Raw genomic sequence first — 19,415 nt, 5'->3', positions numbered from 1 at the left:
GGTCATTTAAAGCTTGTGTTCCTTATTTATTTTCATTTTAGATGATCTGTCCATTGGCTAAAGTGGGGTGTTAAAGTCCCCTACTATGATTGTGTTACTGTCAATTTCCCCTTTTATGGTTGTTAGTATTTGCCTTATGTATTGAGGTGCTCCTATGTTGGGTGCATAAATATTTACAATTGTTATATCTTCTTCTTGGATCAATCCCTTGATCATTATGTAGTGTCCTTCTTTGTCTCTTGTAATAGTCTTTATTTTAAAGTCTATTTTGTCTGATATGTGGATTGCTACTCCAGCTTTCTTTTGATTTCCATTTGCATGGAATATCTTTTTGCATCCCCTCACTTTCAGTCTGTATGTGTCCCTAGGTCTGTAATGGGTCTCTTGTAGACAGCATATATATGGGTCTTGTTTTTGTATCCACTCAGTCAGTCTGTGTCTTTTGGTGGGAGCATTTAATCCATTTACATTTAAGGTAACTATTGATATGTATGTTCCTATTCCCATTTTCTTAATTGTTTTGGGTTTGTTATTGTAGGTCTTTTCCTTCTCTTGTGTTTCTTGCCTAGAGAAGTTCCTTTAGCATTTGTTGTAAAGCTGGTTTGGTGGTGCTCAACTCTCTCTGCTTTTGCTTGTCTGTGAAGGTTTTAATTTCTCCATCAAATCTGAATGAGATCCTTGCTGGGTAGAGTAATCTTGGTTGTAGGTTTTTCTCCTTCATCACTTTAAATATGTCTTGCCAGTCCCTTCTGGCTTGCAGAGTTTCTGCTGAAAGATCATCTGTTAACCTCATGGGGATTCCCTGTGTGTTTTTTGTTGTTTTTCCCTTGCTGCTTTTAATATGTTTTCTTCGTATTTAATTTTTGATAGTTTGATTAATATGTGTTTTGGCATGTTTCTCCTTGGATTTATCCTGTATGGGACTCTCTGTGCTTCCTGGACTTGATTAGATATTTCCTTTCCCATATTAGGGAATTTTTCAACTATAATCTCTTCAAATATTTTCTCAGTCCCTTTCTTTCCTCTTCTTCTTCTGGGACCCCTATAATTCGAATGTTGGTGCATTTAATGTTGTCCCAGAGGTCTCTGAGACTGTCCTCAGTTCTTTTCATTCTTTTTTCTTTATTCTGCTCTGCAGTAGTTATTTCCACTATTTTATCTTCCAGGCCACTTATCCATTCTTCTGCCTCAATTATTCTGCTATTGATCCTTTCTAGAGTATTTTTAATTTCATTTATTGTGTTGTTCCTCGTTGCTTATTTCCCCTTTAGTTCTTCTAGTTCCTTGTTAAATGTTTCTTGCATTTTCTCTATTCTATTTCCAAGATTTTGGATCATCTTTACTATCATTATTCTGAATTATTTTTCAGGTAGATGCTTATTTCCTCCTCCTTTGTCTGTCCTAGGTCTGGTGGGTTTTTACCTTGCTCCTTCATCTGCTGTGTGTTTTTCTGTCTTCTAATTTTGCTTATCTTACTGTGTTTGGGGTCTCCTTTTTGCAGGCTGCAGGTTCGTAGTTCCTGTTGTTTTTGGTGTCTGTCCCCAGTGGCTAAAGTTGGTTCCGTGGGTTGTGTAGGCTTTCTGGTGGAGGGGACTAGTGCCTGTGTTCTGGTGGATGAGGCTGGAGCTTGTCTCTCTGTTGGGCAGGTCCACGTCTGGTGGTGTGTTTTGGGGTGTCTGTGGCCTTATTATGATTTTAGGCAGCCTCTCTTCTAGTGGGTGGTGTTGTGTTCCTGTCTTGCTAGCTGTTTGGCATAGGGTGTCGAGCACTGTAGCTTGCTGGTCATTGAGTGAAGATGTTGTTGTTGAGATGGAGATCTGTGGGAGATTTTTGCCATTTGATATTACATGGAGTTGGGAGGTCTCTTGTGCACCAGTGTCCTGAAGTTGGCTCTCCTACCTCAGAGGCACAGCACTGACTCTGGCTGGAGCACCAAGAGCCTTTCATCCACATGGCTCAGAATTAAAGGGAGAAAAACAAGAAAGAAAGAAAGAAAGAAAGAAAGAAAGAAAGAAAGAAAGAAAGAAAGAAAGAAAGAAAGAAAGAAAGAGAGAGAGGAAGGAAGGAAGGAAGGAAGAGAAAGAAAGAAAGAAGGAATGAAGGAAGGAAAGAAAGAGGCTAAAATAAGATAAAGTAAGATAAAATATAATAAAGTTATTAAAATAAAAAATAATTATTAAGAAAAAGCTTTTTAAAAAGTAAAAAACAAACAAAGAAAACGGACGGACAGAACCCTAGGACAAATGGTGAAAGCAAAGCTATACAGACAGAATCTCACACAGAAGCATACACATACACACTCACAAAAAGAGGAAAAGGGGAAAAAATAATATGTCTTGCTCTCAAAGTCCACGTCCTCAATTTGGGATCATTCGTTGTCTATTCATGTATTCCACAGATGCAGGGTACATCAAGTTGATTGTGGAGATTTAATCCACTGCTCCTGAGGTTGCTGGGAGAGATTTCCCTTTCTCCTCTTTGTTCGCACAGCTCCTGGGGTTCAGCTTTGGATTTGGCCCCGCCTCTGCATATAGGTCTCCTGAGGGCGTCTGTTCTTTGCTCAGGATGGGGTTAAAGGAGCAGCTGATTCGGGGGCTCTGGCTCACTCAGCCTGGGGGTAGGGAGGGGCACGGAGTGCGGGGTGAGCCTGTGGCGGCAGAGGCCGGCATGACATTGCACCAGCCCTAGGCGCGTCGTGCGTTCTCCCGGGGAAGTTGTCCCTGGATCCCGCGACCCTGGCAGTGGCGGGCTGCACAGGCTCCCCGGAAGGGGGGTGTGGATAGTGACCTGTGCTCGCACACAGGCTTCTTGGTGGCGGCAGCAGCAGCCTTAGCGTCTCACGCCCTTCTCTGGGGTCTGCGCTTTTAGCCGCGGCTCGCGCCGTCTCTGGAGCTCCTTTAAGCGGTGCGCTCTTAATCCCCTCTCCTCGCGCACCAGGAAACAAGGAGGCAAGAAAAAGTCTCTTGCCTCTTCGGCAGCTCCAGACTTTTTCCCGGACTCCCTCCCGGCTAGCCTTGGTGCACTCACCCTCTGCAGGCTGTGTTCATGCCGCCAACCCCAGTCCTCTCCCTGCGCTCCGACCGAAACCCAAGCCTCAGCTCCCAGCCCTGCCTGCCCCGGCGGGTGAGCAGACAAGACTCTTGGGCTGGTGAGTGCCGGTCAGCACCGATCCTCTGTGCGGGAATCTCTCTGCTTTGCCTTCCGCACCCCTGTTGCTGTGCTCTCCTCCGCAGCTCTGAAGCTTTTCCCCTCCACCACCCGCAGTCTCCGCCTGCCAAGGGGCTTCCTAGTGTGTGGAAACCTTTCCTCCTTCACAGCTGCCTCCCACTGGTGTAGGTCCCGTCCCTATCCTTTTGTCTCTGTTTATTGTTTTTCTTTTGCCCTACCCAGGTACGTGGGGAGTTTCTTGCCTTTTGGGAGGTCTGAGGTCTTATGCCAGCGTTCAGTGGGTGTTCTATAGGAGCAGATCCATGTGTAGATGTATTTCTGGTGTATCTGCGGGGAGGAAGGTGATCTCCGCGTCTTACTCTTCCGCCATCTTCCTCAACTCCCTGTAGTATGTATTTTATGCACTATATATTTTTTTCTCTAGTATACATTAAGATAAATGTATAACTTATGGCTTTAAAGAATTTGGACATGTACATCCTAAAACCCTCTTGCCAATTGATGCATTCTTGGAAACCCAGCAGGTTGACCCCAAGGACGGCATTTCAGTCACAAGAAAATCTCGGAATAGTTATTAGCTGAAGAAAGCCCCTCATATGGACCAATAGGCCCAGAAATTGGGTTTTAATCCAATGAAGAGGTTTGGTTTAGCACCAGAAAGGACGAGAGCAGGCAGCATGCCTAGGCAGCATATTGAAGACGTTTCCAGAATCCAACCCTTGGTCCAGGATGACAGGCAGCCTGGGAACCCACTCTGGAGCAAGGCAAAGCTCAGTTCCAACCTCGGCAAACAGGCAAGGTGAAGGCAGAAATGATCAAGATGACAGATAACACGCAACTGTGAAGTTCACACAAACCCCACATCCACAGATGTTAAGGATTGACCTTATCAGATGCAAGAAGGCTTTTTACAGCAAACCCCGGGCACTGATTAGCCTTCTATTTTTAGGTCATGTTTCCAAATCTCTAGAAGCAAAATAAACTAACTGATACCAGGCAACATTTATGGAGCACTCCCTATAAAACAGAAACTAGCCTGGGTGATATATAAGGGCCCCTCTTTTCCCCTCACAAAAACCTCGTGGGGTAGATAGTATTATCCCCATTTTACAGACACAAAGCCTTGGAGTGTTAATAATGTCACCAGTGCTGAGTGACAGGACTGGGATGGCCAGCAGAAATTCCTGCGAGATTCCTCGTTCTAGTGACAGTATACTTGGTGATTCAGGGAACACACTTCAGACAAACAAGCTGGGTTCAAATCCTCACTCTTCACTTGATCTAGAACAAGCTTCTTGAACTTGAGCCTCGCTAGTTAATTCATTTGTGAAATGGGTATACTAATACCAGCTGTATAAATACTCGGCGTGCCTGGCTCATAGCAAGTGCTCAAAAAAAAAAAAAAGTAGGAATTGCTATTACCAATTATATAATTGAATTTGTGATTATTATTTTTGAGAACTTCTCAAGTGGCCATAATTCCGGCCTCACCCCAGGAATACCTCCTCTAATTAGCTGATAGAAAGATTCACTTTAAATTCTAAATGTAGCATACTCCTAGCTCTTATTCAGACCGAAACCTGGTATAGGAGCCCTAATTAGCTTATCTGCCTTGGAAAATCTCTTGGCTGTGATCAGAGGTCCTGGAGACGTCTGTGGTCACACAGAAAGCCCAGTTGGTGCGCCAAACCCCACCAGCCTTAAATGCTGTGCACTCTACTCCCAGACCTCTCCTAATGCCTCTCCTAATAGGACTTGGCTGTCACCAAGTCCTATTGCCCCAGCAGCATGGAGGGGACTCTGTCTCTAAGCTACTGAGATGCTGAGCCCATGCTATGCTGTTCTCCTAAAAGAGAGAGGTTCTCTTCACTCCAATAAGACTTCAATTTCCTTTTCTGATCTTTAAATTCATATTGGCAAGTACATTATGAACAAATGTAGCTCTGGAAATGGCTTTCAGACACAGAATACGATGGCAAGTTTCAGCTACCTTCTTTATTGCACAACTCAACTTCGTAAATAACTTCAATGGGGAAATAAACATGGCCATAGGAGCCAGAGAAGGGCACTGTCATTGTCCTAGGGGGTCAAAGAAGGCATTCTGGAGGGAGTTCACTGAGGAGTGAAAGGACTTATCAAATTGGGACGAGGGAGATGTTAGTGATGGAACTTGTATTGTAGGAGGAGGACGCAGCAGCATGGATAAAAGTTCAAAAGCCATAGAGTAGGTGGCATGTGTGTGGGATCATGGGCTGTTCAGCAAGGCTGTAAAATAAGATTCTGGATATGGGTACCTGGAGGGGGAGGCAGTGGCTAGATCATGAAGGGTCTTATATGGCATAAGTAATCTGGATACTATTCTGAATGCAACTGGTGGAAAGTGGGTTGAAGCAAGGGAATTATATTTTCTATAAATCACTCTGGCCGCAAAATTGAAAATGGAGCGGAGGAACTAGACTCAAGTCTGGGAGCCTGGTTAAAAGGCTAGTAGGCCATAAAGTAGGCAAGAGATGATGGTGGCCTGGGTGGGGGTGTGAAGTAACATTGGGAATGGAGAAAAGTGGACCCATTCAAGAAACATGAAGGAGGTAAGACCAGCAGAAGGCAAAGGTGGATTAGCTGACAGGGGTGAGGGAGGGAGGAGTTGAGGATGACACTCCATTTCTGGCTTGGGCAACTGAGTGGGTTTTGATACCATTCACTGAAAAAAGGGATACAAAAGGAGGAAGAAATGGCGGAGAAGTGGCTTATTTGCCCATCATTTTGTTTGCTTATTTTAACTTCTTCTGGTGAATGTGTGGCTACAGGAAATCTACAGGAGTAAGGGTGTCTTTAGAAAGGTAAAACAACTCTTAGAAGAAAGTCTTACTGGACAGGGAGTGGCAAAGATGCAAATAAAGTTTCCCTGGCCAGGAAAGTCCTGCCTATCCTCTTTGCCCAGCTGGACATCTTCCTGGAGGGACAAGGGCCTGGTTCTGCTTTCAGAAGGCTGGGCCACTCACTGTGCTTAATTGCCCTTCCAGTTTGCCTCTATTGTCCCAGGGATGGTGCCGATTTCATTTCTGCCTCTCAGGAACTTTGCACAGTGACTGACACTCAGTGGGAGGCTGCTTTCCCATGCTGGTGTTCTGGGGAAGTTCATGACATTGTATCAAAGATGCAGGGTTGAAAAGGAGTGTGTTTAACTTCACAAAACTAAAATTAGAATAGCCTACAATTGATTGTAGTTAAGAGTAATGAGAAAGATTCCAACCAAATACCTAGGGATTCACTTCTTTAAAAGCCTGTTGTTAAGGTCATGGACCAATGCAGGTGTTGTAGGACATGTTAGACTCTCTCAACTCAAACTTGTTTAAGTCACCAAATATGTATGGAGCACCTTCCTTGTGGCAGGCGGTGTGCCAGGTACAGAAGTGAATAGGATGTGCCCTGTGTCCACTCTCACTCTGGGGATCACCAGAAGGTTATGTCTGGGAACGCTGTGTGCCAATCATGACTCCCAGCAACATGAGACCCATCAAGGGCCTGTGATAACATGGTCAGCCCAGGAGGGATGCAAGCATGGAGGGAAAGGCGTGGAGGGCTCTTCTTTTCTCTCAGGTGGGTGATACAGGTCCATCTACCACTGCCCGTGGGTCTGTCCAGCCCATCCACCCTGAAGTGGGGTCTGCAGAGTGCATTGTCCCCCATCCTTACCCCCACCCCCAGGACTGTTGCTCTCTGAGAGGGACAGAGAGTTTGTACTCAGACCTCTGTGCTCCTGTTCTATTCTCAATTGGAAATTGCTGATCTCAAAAGACTCCCAGTGGTGAATAATTCACCTTTTGACCCCAATCAGCTTGAATGACCTTCCTCCATTTGATAACCTTTCTGTGACCTCAGTGACTGCCCTGTACAGCCCGCAGCCCTCAGGCCCATTGATAATTTGGACAATACAAAACCTCTGGCTACTTTTGAAAATGACCCTGTGACTTCTATATGAACTGCAAGGTGTGGCCATGAACACGGAGCTCACTCTGAGGGATCTTAAGTGTCCTTTGAGCCTTCCTGGTGGCAGTGAACCCTGGATGGTGCCTGTCTGCTGCTGGTACCCCATCACGCTGTGCTTCTCCCTTGCTTCACTTTCTGGGGGAGGAACTCATCATGCTTAATCAGTTGGTGCCAGAGCCACTATTGTTTCAGAAATGATAATGAAATTTCCAGGCCAGCCCACAAAGGCTTTCCTGGAATGAAACATAGCTGGTGGCATCTTTGTTAACTGATGCATTGAAGATTCTCACCTTCCTTCCTGTCTCATCCTTCCTGCCCTCCAGTGTTCTTGGAGTCCTATAGGCTTCAGTCCTCACTGGTTTCTGTTCCTCTTCACAAATGGATGGTCAAGGGTAACTTCTAATCCTCACTGGATTTAAATTATCCTAGGGGTCCTCGGTGTGAGCCCAGTGACCTGGTTCTACACATAACTTGGGGAGGGGGTTACAGGGAGGTGGAAGGAGACATATGATCTTAGAAGTACGTATACCTATTCAACATCTAAGAACTTCAATGCTTTTCAGATGATGCAATAAACACGTGTCTGTAGATTTATCTACTCTATTCTTCATTCCTATCTTCGAGTGTTAGAGAGGGGCAGGGAGGGGCCACAAGGAGGTGAGTCATAATCTCCAAGGCTTTCCCACAAATCGCCTCCATTCCCATAACTCCTGACCCAGGAACATTAATTAAGCATCTCCCACCTGCCTCCTATGTCATCCCTGCCCCTGTGACTCCTGGTGGCTGCAGGTGGTTCCCCTGGGAGCCATACCCTGGGCAGCACTGCATGGCTGTAGGTTCCATTTCTAACCTGGCTCTCAGGGCCACAGGCCACTGACCACTGTGCAAAGTGTGTTTTTAAGAAAGGATCTGAATTAGAATTAATTCTCTACCACATGGTGAGGCAGCCTGTCTAACTGAAATTCAGAGGACTGGGGTCTTGCTGCCACTAGCCTTCTCCCCAGGGAATTCTTTTCATGGTGTGAGTAAAGTCCCTTGGTGCTAAAGTGCAGGTGGGCACTGACATCTGGTGCAGGAGACCAGCCTCTCCCATCCCTCACGCCCAAGAGTGTGAGCGTTCATTTCCCTCTTCCTGGGCAGCCCAAGAACCTCGATGCCTATCATTGACTGAGTCAAGGGCTTTATGTCTATTATTACTAATTGTTAGGAAGGTAGGTTTGTGCAGTGCAGTGCTTCTCCAAGTGTGATCCCTGGACCAGCAGCATCAGTACCACCTGACAACTTGTGAGAAATGCACATTCTTGGGTTTCCCTTCTGAGATCTACCGAATCAGAAAACTCGGAGGTGGGGCCCAGTGACTTGTGTTTTATTTAACACACCCTCCAGGTGACGCTGATGCAGACTTAGGGGTAAGCCCTGATGGGATGGAGAGTAAGAGCACGGAGTCAGACAGCCTGAGCCACATCCTGGCTCCACCATTGTGTGATCTAAGATAGGTCTTTGTATTTCAGTGTCCTCACTTGAAAATGGGGAACAATAAAGCATCTGCTGAGAGTTAATACATGTAAAGTCCTTAGAAACATGCCTGGCACGGAGGGCCTGCCCCGGAGTGTTAGCTAGGCTTCCTCCAAGGTAGTTATCACCAGCTGACTATGCACCTGACGAAACTGATGTCAGAGAGGTTAGAGACCTGCCCTTGCCCAGAGGGAGTACACAGGGTTTCACTCTCCGGAGAGACACTGCCTTTCGGGCTATGGAGGGGGCGATCTTGGCCTGTGAAGCCGTGCTGGGCATCCACAGGGAGAGGCCGTGTCCAGACTTGGTGACATTCTTGCCACTGGGAACTATGCCTTGAGGTGCCCAGGCCTTGGCTCTGCTGACCCCTCATGCTTTCCCCTTGTGTATGTTGGGTTCTTTCTCTTTCTCTCTTTTGTGGGATCTTACAGACAAAACTTACTAAAGGGCATGACATGACCTTCACCTTGACCTTGCTTTGTCCACAGCCAGGAGATGGGCTGGCCTTGGTGGAGGCACAGTGAGGATTTCAGGCTCAGGAGGCTGCCTGAGGAATTTGGTGACAAATTAGAATTCATTCCTGTGGAGAACTGAGAGTAGATTAGCTGAATTGCTTAGGCTTGTAAAACATGGCATGGACTGAGGTCGTGGGGGTAATTAGCAAATTGTGCATGGAATTGGTAAGCTATTAATAAGGAAAGTTTTCTCTTCTACTGGCTATATGGCTGGATGGGGGCCCCTTGCAGCCATATGCCAATCTGCTGAGACAGTTCTCTCCATCTTCTCCCAGCCCACTAAGCAAAGGGTGGAGCTTTAAGATGGGGCTTCTCTGCATCAGAGCTGTACCCCCAGGCCTAAGAGCCTCTTTGAAAGGGCCTCAGAAGGTAAGGATCTCTCCAAGTACAAAGTTACCTCGGAATAGGGAAAAAGGCTCATCTCACCTTAAATATGTTTGAAACAAGCTACGTGGGAAACCTAGTTTCTTTCGCTGCCGCATCCCCCCACCCCCCGTAACTGTACATTCACGGACCCCACAAGGAAGCAGTCTGGAATAGTCTTCAGTGGCTTTTACAGATTTGGCCTGGATGTGAACTTCTCAAATGCAGTGTGTAAACCGAGCTCAGGGCAGATCGTGCGTTATCGGTGATTGTTTATGTTTATTTGCCAGTGACTTCTCACGCTGCATATTTGAGGCTTCAGAGCCTCCTATTTATTTAGTTCTTCCTTTGGGTCACTCCCGTGAGAGTGATTCTCACAAACTCTGCTTCTCGGGAGTCCCTGGGTCCAGTCTGTGTTTCCCTCCCTCCCTCCCCTATTAGGGGAAGAAGGGCAGTTATAAAGGATTCTCCTACAATGTGGCGTCTGGGAACACACACTCCGACACCATTCTATGTAAACCCAGACATGCTTCTGCTCATTTTAATTAGACAGATAAAATTAGCAAGGAGATTAAGGTAGAAGGAGAAATTAAAAATATTTAAATGTTAGGTGGAATTTACAAAAGTGAATTGAACACTGTGGTACAGGAAGGAATACAGAGAAACACAGACACATCTGAAACATTCCTCGGATGTCACACAGCTTAAGCCAGTCCCCAGACGAGGGAAGAAGGACTTGCCCTCGCCATCTTGAATTGTAGATTCCAGGGATGTGGAAGAACATTCTCCAGAAACACCTTCCTTCTCCTTCTCTTCAGATGTCACCAAGAATAGTGAATCAGTCAGTCTCATTCTCGAATGTCCCACACTGCATCCAATTCAAACCCACTCACCTGTTTCCTGTCTGAATTTGCAAGCCCTCTGGAGTTTTTTTCCCCCTTTTCATTTTATTTTTCTCCCTACCCTGTCTCCTCATTGAGCCAATAGGCCAATGGAGCCAATCAGAAAACCAGACCAACAGCATGCCCTGGCCCCTTTGGATCTTCCAGGGTCGAAGACTTCCCAGTTCTTTCTTGTTTGCATCTGTTACGAACAAGTGGTCATTTTATAACACAGACATACATAGGCGTGCCCTTGAACACGGAAACAGGTTTTTCTTTTTTTTTTTCTTTTTCCAATTTGTGGTTTCTTTTTTCCTTTTTGCAGAAAATGCAAACAAAAGAAAAACAAGGTTTCAATTGAAGGTACATCTCTTCTTCAATATGAAGACATTAATTGAATTGGTTGGATTCCCCATGCAGTGGTCAGCAAGGTCCTTTGGCAACTGACAGAACATCTGGAGACTCAGGAGCTGGGGTTTGTTTGAAGAAACTTCCCTACACGAGTCATGAGCAAAGGGAGATGGATGTGGGGGGAGGGTGAGGACTCAGGGAGGAGGACAAAAGGAGAAAAGAAAAGAATGTCATTGGTGAGGAAGAAAATGGGAAATTGCTTCTGTTTCTTCCCTCTACCTCCTTCCCTTTCTTCTTGTAGATGGATGACTCCAGCCCACCCAGGGTGGGAGCTGTGTTCACGCTTGGTGCCCCAGACACATATTGTTTTGTCTTCACTTCCGTCAAACGTCACCTTTGTGTATTTTTATTCTTACATATTTGGTTTCCCACGTCATCTTAAACCTGCGTCTGTCACTGAGAAATGAAGGTTGCCTATTAGGAATAGGTCCAGTTTATTCTTCGTTGATGAGAATGCATTTCTCAGCTGAAAAGCCAGTCTCTCCAGGACATTCCACAGTGGTCAACCTCTGGTTCCCCCCCGAGCCTGGTCCTTTTCCTTCCTCTCCTCCCCACAGAAAACGAGAGTTCTCATGCCATTGCCGTTGGTGATTGACTCATCTGGACCCTCATAGACAGGATGCTGTTCAGGATCTTCTTCTGATGACCTGCCAAGGTGACGCCTATTCTCAGGAGGTCTCTAGGTGGGAAAGAGCCACAAAAGAAGGCACGTTAGTGCTTTTCACAGATCAAAACTCGTCACAGAAGGCAAGCTCCTGATAATAGTGGGGTAGGCAAATAAAAGTGTTTAAACTCTAATGAGCCCAAGTTTACCCGAGTCTGAAAAACACCTAACTAGATATTCTCTTGCTCTATCTCACTTCCTCCAAGCAGTGGCCCCCACCTCCAATGCCCCCTCCAACTTAGATGACCCTGGAAGTGCTGTGCCTTGTTGCTTGCCTGCGGGTTCTGGAGCAGCCCTTCCTTGTGTCCATGACCCTAGGTGGGCTAGAACTTTCCTCTGCTATTTTTTTTTTAACAATGCAAGCACACACTGTATGGGGCTTCAGTTATTCTGTGAGGTTTCTGCCTAAATTAGTGATCGCCCACTGTGATTGAAAAGATGTGAGGCTTGCCTGGTTTTCTGATGTTTTCCCCTGAGTTTCCATTTTCTGCCTCTGTTTGAATTTTAACGTCATGAATTTTTAAGAAGGGTGATCTCAAAATAACTTTCAAATATCTGCCCGAGCAGGAATCCAAGGAAGATGTTTAGGGTAGGGATTTGCACTGGATTCATCTCTGAACTGTGAATCTTAATATGAACAAGTTCATGGCTTATACTTGTCTTTGGGGAGACCCATACATCTTTTTTTAGTTAATAATATTACAGTACTTGAGTGCTTCCCATGTGCCATATACTAACTTATTTATACCTATGGAAGCATTTCATAAAAACTGTCAAACCACTCAGAGTCAATGATAATAATTTACCAGCCATCATTTCTCATGTGTGTCCTGCAGGCAGACAATAGGCCAGTTGCCTTGTATGTACTATTCCACTTACCTCTTAGCACAAACCAAGAGGTGGGCACTATTATTATTTGCCCCTTTCTAGAGTAGGGCTCAGAGAAGTTAAGTAACATGCTCAAGATCACATAGCAGGTAAGCAGTGGAGGAGCTGGGCTTCAAATTCAGGATGGCCTGGCTCTCAGCCACCCTGCAGGGCTGCTCTCAGAATTCTTCTAACGTCCTGACTGTATTCCCTGAGGACCCCCCCTGCCGCAGCCGAGCAGATCGCTCTGTGCACTGTGCACAAGGTGTATGAGGAGGCCCCTGTGCTGGGCCCCCGTCCACAATGCCTGCGCTCTCCTGACCCCTCCTTTCAGCTGGCTCTCAGTCCCCCGAGGGCTGTCACTGGTCTAGATTGTCAAATTGCCCACGTCTTTTCAGCACACAAGTTTGAGAGGTATGCTTGGATTTTGAATTCACAAATGGTCCCTCAATCTACTTTATTTACGTACACATATTCTTTTCCTGCCTTTTTTCTCTCAAGTAGCAAACGAGAGTGCTCCAATAGTGTGTGGACATTTTTTACTTTGAAGTAAATCCCTTACTTTTCAGTTTCACTTTCCTTTTATTTTTCCTCTAGCTCTTTTTCATGTGGCTATTCCCAGACTGAGGGAATTACTCCATTTGACTCCTTCAGTTTGTGGGGGATCGGGTGATGATGGTCCCCGTACGCAGCCCCATGACAGTGGGAAAGCAGGCGCAGCCCTGCCTTCATGGACGCCCACTCTGCCCCTGAGCCCCGGCATGCTTTTCAGCTCTGTGGGCTGGGAAAGCTGGTTCTCCACTGGGAAGGGGTTAGTGTTTATTTTTGGTGTCTGACGATAACTCATAATGGTAAGGACGTTTTTAGGCATCACCAGGAAATGAACTCAGGTTTGAAAAAGTGAATTCTGGTGTTGAGTGGATCCAAGGCTAGAGGCACATCCAAGTCATTTCCTGGGAGAAACTGGAGGTTCCATCATTTCAGGCAAGAATAAACTTGAGAGACATGAAGCTGGACTCTATGAAGACTGACTGCAGAGCCGGAATCTGGGTTGGAAGGCTGACTTTCAATAAGCCATCCCCCTGGGGCTCAACTACTCAGGATGGATGACCCCCGCCTCTCCCCTGGGACTCAGCAACTGGCCTGCCCCAGCAGGGAATCCCAGCACCCAGCACTGAACCTGACACAGAACAGGTGATCAATAAGTGTTTGTCAACTGCCTGGCGGACTGATTTATCCTCTGTCAGGGAAAATGTGTGTCATAGGCTACCAACCCTGGTGCCGTTAGTACACGTCACAGCTGGGCAGCTGGTAAGGTCCCTGCTCTGTGTGTGTGTGTGTGCGTGCGTGTGCGTGTGCGTGTGTGTGTATGTATTCAAAATTCGACTTGCCCACTCTATCCAGTGGTTCCCAAGCTTTGCTGCACATTAGAATCACCTGGGGAGTTTTAACATCCTGATGCCCAGGTCTCACCATGTACCAAATGAATCAGAAGATCTACATTGGGTGTAGGAATCAGACATCAGTAGTTAAAGACGCCCAGGTGACTCCAGGGTGTGTATAGCCAAGTATGGCCCCATGTGGCCCTGGATGGACAGGCTGGAACATATGGACCCGGCAGTCAGGAAAGCAGGCTTCTGTTCCCGCTTTGTCACTCCTGATGGCCGAGTCTTCAGGCACTAACATCACCTCCTTTCTGAATCGCTGAATAGAAGGGGTGGAACTAAATAGAGATTTCCCAAAATGCAGGCCCAGAAAACCCCACCCCTCTGAAATACGCTTCCATGGTATTTAATAATTTTATGTGGGTTTCTTTACTTCGGGATTTCTTACGGCCTTTACAATGCTAATGTGTGGAGTGACTCTCCAAGAGAGTGCTAAAGTGCTCAGTATTTCCCAAATTTATTTGACCATGGGACCTTTTTTCCAAGGAGAACCTATTAACATTTCCCAGAGCGGGTACCGCTCAGAACATTCTTGGGGAAATGATGGACTACGTGGGCCTTTAAGACCCTTTCTGGCTCTCATCTGATTTGAATAATTTTAGTTTTTGTATTCTTCCACACTCTTATGGGGGTTGCAGCCTAGAAAATAACTAGTGGGGGATGGAAACGTCGGCTTATTTACAAGCGCTGTCTAAGCACGAAGACAGGCTCCCAGTACATCGGAGATTGCTGCTGAATCAGGCTCTGCCTCTTCCTGCTATGCTGTTTAAAGTGCTGGCTGGCTGTGTTCTTTCCAGCTGGATGCTCTCTTTGATGGGCTGAGTTTAAAAACTTAAACAGAGGAGAGACTCTCAGTGATTAGGCAAATGACATATGGCTGTGACTTTGAAGAACTCTCATTTGGGACCCAGAATAGATCTGGGCCTCCCCACCCCAGCCCTCCGTCTTCCCAAGGCGCTTCCCCACCAGGTCCGATTCTGCGCTGAGGTGGAGCCCTGAGGATGAGGCCAGAAGGCATGACTTGCACCACGGGTGATTGCAGGCAGGGAGCCTTGACCCCACCCATGGGCCGGACAGAGGTGATTCCCGTCACTCACTCCGACGTCATCTGGGTGACCAGCTGGAGGGAGGTGAAGCCGGCGGTGAGGAAGCTGTCCCTGTACTGGACCATTTTGATGGCACTGAGCCAGTCATCCACGGTGGTAAAGGCAGTGAAGTCTGGGATGGAACGGTCGAGCAGGGGCTGAGAAGGCCTGGAAGACAGAGGGGAGTAGGTGACCCCACAGCTGCAGGGGCGCATGGGCAGAGGCACACTCTGGGCGGACGGCAGACTTCATGGAGGTTCAGCACCCCTGGTGGGATGAGGATTATGCAGGAAACCCAGGCTGACCCTTCCTTCCCTACACAATCCTGAGCTTGCATGGTTTCTCAAGGCCAGGTGGCCAGTCCCCCTGGCTCTGGGCTCTGTCCCATGCCGGTCAGCCCAGACGGGCAGACTGGCACAGCAGGCAGTCTGAAAGGAAGAGAAGGACCACAACTCCTTTGTAAACTGAAATCTAAGAGCTTCACCAACCAAAGATATGCTCCTTTAACAAATATATAAAGTTCACTGCAACCTCTCCAAATCTATCGGTAACATTTTTTCCTCCGGGTTCCGTCCTCAGCTAACTGAAAGAAATGGAACAGAGCAGCCCACCACTGACCTTCTCGGGCATGTTCTCAAAGCAGAACCCCCCACCCCAGGTACCCAGTCCAGAAATCAGGGTACCATCTTCACATCGCCCTCACTTTCAGCACCCATGCCCAACCCTTCACCAAGTCATAAAGATTTGACCTTCAAAATCTCTCAAACTCAACGTTTCTTTCCACACCATTAGCCTGACTTAAGATGCTCTCTTCTCTACCATGGTTACTACTGCCATGTCCTCCTACCAACTCTGTCTTCATGGTCCCCTCAACAACAGGTCCATGTTATAGCCTGGTGCTCTTTAAAATATGGAGATGTGATCCTGACAATAACCCAACTCCTGACCTGATTCATGTCAAACCCTTCAGTGGGTGATCATTGCTCTGAAAACCAAGCTCGGAAGTCTTAGCAGGGCCTAAAGGCTCTGAGTGTCTGTCTCTCGCCCACCTCACCAGCCCCAGTCCCCACCTGGTCCCCCCACAAACTGCACTCCCAACACGCTGGCCCTGTCCTTCGCACACTCGGGCCTCTGCACATGCTGTACCCTTGATCTGGAACCCTGACTCTCTACTCCCATCTTCCTTTCATTCAGTTAACGTACCCTCCCTCCTCAGCTCGCAACCAAAATAACAGGCATCAGGGTCGCCTCCCTGACGCCAGACCAAGGTGTATGCTCTCCAAGCATCAGGCACTTCCCTGCCGCACTGGCCAGTGAAGTCTCAGTTTGTATTTCTTTGGGCAATCATCTGATTAATGTTCGCTGCTCCTAAATGATTCTAAGCTCCATGAGGGCATGTCTATCTTGCTTATTCTATACAGTCAGCAAGGGCACAGTGCTTAGCACATAAGCACCCAATAAACTCTGGTCGAAAGGATGAATTAACAAATGAGTTCACTCTGCAAATGTAAAGGAGTGATGTACAGCTGACTGTGGCTGACAGCTGACAGTTCTGTGCATTTGCTTATAACAAATCCAACTGCTCTGAATTTCTTTGTCCCACATCAGTCAGGGCCTTTACCTGTTAATAGGTTGGCCAAGGTTCCAAGTCTGCAGCTCCACCTGCCTCATGCGCTGGTGTGGTTAACAGAAAGGGTGCCTTCCTGAAACAGGATTGCCCACAAGTGGGGTCTCATACCAGTCAGACCAGATACACTCAACTACTACAGAGCCCAGTGCCCAGCCCATCTGAGGCCAATGGAAGGTAGAGATACAGATATGTTATCTTTTCATCTGTCTACAGCCCATGCTGGAGGCAGGGGATATTTCAGAGAGATGGAAGAGAAAAAGGAAGGGAAGAGTGTTGGAACTTCTTCCATCCGTGGATAAGCTCAGCTGTCTCCCCCTTGCTCTCAGTAGACTGAAGGCTAGGAGCCTCGCTCTGGGCCCTGCCTGACTGTGAGACCACTCACCCCTAGGAGCCACCCGGCTCCACTAGACTCACACGGCGGTGATGGTTGCCACAGTCTTGAGACTTGCTGGGTTCCGGATCATCTTGTCCAGGGTGTTGACAATCTCTGCAAATCGGGGCCGGCTGTTACGGTCTTTTTGCCAGCAGTCCAGCATGAGCTGGTGTAGAGCAGCTGGGCAGTCCATGGGTGGGGGCAGCCTGTAGTCCTGCTCAATGGCATTGATGACCTGCAGTGACACACATGGGAACAGGTGTGATTGGGGATGAGCCACCAGCCAGTCATTCACAAATTAGCTTCCGAGGATGGAGCCTCCTTACCCCAGGTGCCCCGCCTTCTGTGCTCCTATACCTCCCGCAGTAAGAGATTTTACATGTACTTGGCTTTTCCCCCTACACTGTGAGTTCCCAGAAAGCAGGGCCCACCTCTTCTTGTGCCTTTGTGTCCCCAGCACCTGGCACAGGGCCTGACACGCACTAGATGGCTGTAAATGTTTACTGAAGAATGGTTTGAGCTTCTCCCTGAGAGGACGTCAGGCCCAATTCTGCCTTATTGACAGCTGGTGGCACCAGGGCAGATGAAACAATGGCACATGGGAAACGTGCCAACTATTTGCAAAGGACACCCACCAAAGCCCATCGTGACCTCATCCTTTCACTGCTACGGGAAAAGAAAGTGGGAGAAGGGATCACAATTTGATGGAGGGCCTACTCCATGCCAGGGACCCTCTAGATGCTTCCTAGGCACCTTCTGCCTTAACCTTCATGAGGCAGCGACAGGAATTGGGTAGAAGATAATCTAGTTAAACAAATTGGTTCGGTACAATGACAACAGTGGAAATAACAAGGTGATCCAACATGAATATCTCCAATCAGGTTTTGTTAATTTTCGCAGACTCCAGGGGACAGTTTTGCAAAGATTTTAGGATCTTTAAGTCCTTTTTCTGTTCTTCAGATTGTTGTGTTTTTCACCCTTTACTTCTTAATTTCTAATTCATTTAAAACAATTATGCCTGCTCTGTAATTTATTATAACACAATGGAAGGCCAGGAATACAATGCAGACCTTAAGATGTTACAAAAATGTGCCTATTGAAATGGAAATATACTCACATTGTAATATTAGGCAAAACAGCAGGCTGCGTAAGTGCAGGTATGGTATAAAGCAGGTATGGTATAAGCTTGCTTTTGTAAAAAAGCAAGAATCAAAACAAAACAAAAACTAATAATTACACACATGCATAGAAAAGTCCTTGGAAGGATCTGTATCATGGAACTAACGGTGGTTGCCTCTGGGCAGGCAGAAACATGAATGCCCTTTGTGTTTTTCTTTTTGTTTCTTTGTACGTTTATTTTCTATAATAATTAGGCATTGACTTTACATTAATATAAACAGTTAAAGCACCTTTAACAACATAGGGAATAATTTGGAGTTCAGGGATTTTCAGGTATTTTTGCCTCTACTTTAAAAAATGTCAGATTCATTTCAACTGATTATTCTTTTTTTTTTACTTTGTAAATTGGTCAGAAAGTGAACATTCTCAATCAGTTTATAGTTTTACAAATTCTATGCACAGGATACAGGGCATGAGACGGGGCATGAGATAATATAATAACCTGAAGTCATTAGAGATAATCAAGGTGTATTATTCCTTCTATTCGATGTGGCAGAAAACCAAACAAGCATACAAGCCACACCAATGTGACCACTTTATTAAAAAACAGCAACTGGGAATATGCACTTTTGAATAATATTTTATACCACTAACAAATGTTTATCTTAGCCAGACTGTTGTCAGTCAAATTACCTGTTATCCTCTGAGGAGGGCATTTTAGCCCTATTTTCCCCATGAGGAAATGAATGCACAAACAGGGAAGTCATTTGCCTGAGGGCACGAAGCTACTAAGGGATAGGGTTGGGAAAAAATCACAGGGGTATCTGAGTTTAATTTTTCTTTTTAATATTTATTTATTTATTTATCTGTGCCGAGTCTTAGTTGCAGTATGCATGTGGGATCTAGTTCCCCGACCAGGGATCGAACCTGGGCCCCTTGCATTGGGAGCGTGGAGTCTTACCCACTGGACCACCAGGGAAGTCCCTGAGTTTAAGTTTTGAATACCTTGAAACCCACTCTTTCTAGGCTCTGTGGGGATGCCACAGGAATCTCAGCCTGGAGAACAGTCCTTGGAGCTATTTGATGTCTTCACGGTAGGAAACAGGGGTATGGAGCTAAACCAAGTAATCCATGAGGATGAATAGCCTTGCTTAAAACTGGCATCCTTTCCAGCTCCTTCCAAGCAGCCAGATTAAGGGGCCCTGTCACAGAGTCCCCACTCACCAAGGGGACAAGTGGGATTACCCACTGAATGGCCCCACGAGCTCTTTCTGGGCTGCCTAAGGACAAGCTAGGTGGGACCAGCAGGAGGGGCTGGTGTCCAAATTCAACTTCTTTTGGGGGTTAGGGGCCCCCAAAGTCTTCCAGTGTAGGGCAGCTCCTGTTCCC

The 19,415-nt window shown here is 46.7% G+C and overlaps 1 protein-coding gene across 1 annotated transcript in view; it reads right to left on the bottom strand.

The window, feature by feature from the left end:
• Positions 1-10,076: 10,076 nt before the first annotated feature.
• The window catches only part of EPHB1 (EPH receptor B1), a 291,623-nt gene continuing 282,284 nt past the window's right edge, over positions 10,077-19,415 (bottom strand). The window contains exons 14-16 of the mRNA XM_060010164.1: positions 16,949-17,142; positions 14,917-15,072; positions 10,077-11,522 (exon numbers count right to left, since the gene is read on the bottom strand). Coding sequence (XP_059866147.1) covers positions 11,414-11,522; positions 14,917-15,072; positions 16,949-17,142 — 459 coding nt within the window. The 3' untranslated portion in view covers positions 10,077-11,413. The remainder of the gene's footprint in view (positions 11,523-14,916; positions 15,073-16,948; positions 17,143-19,415) is intronic.

The sequence above is a fragment of the Delphinus delphis genome, chromosome 4, assembly GCF_949987515.2.
Source record: "Delphinus delphis chromosome 4, mDelDel1.2, whole genome shotgun sequence".
Classification (NCBI taxonomy): domain Eukaryota; kingdom Metazoa; phylum Chordata; class Mammalia; order Artiodactyla; family Delphinidae; genus Delphinus; species Delphinus delphis.
This window is presented reverse-complemented; position numbering and strand designations above follow the sequence as displayed.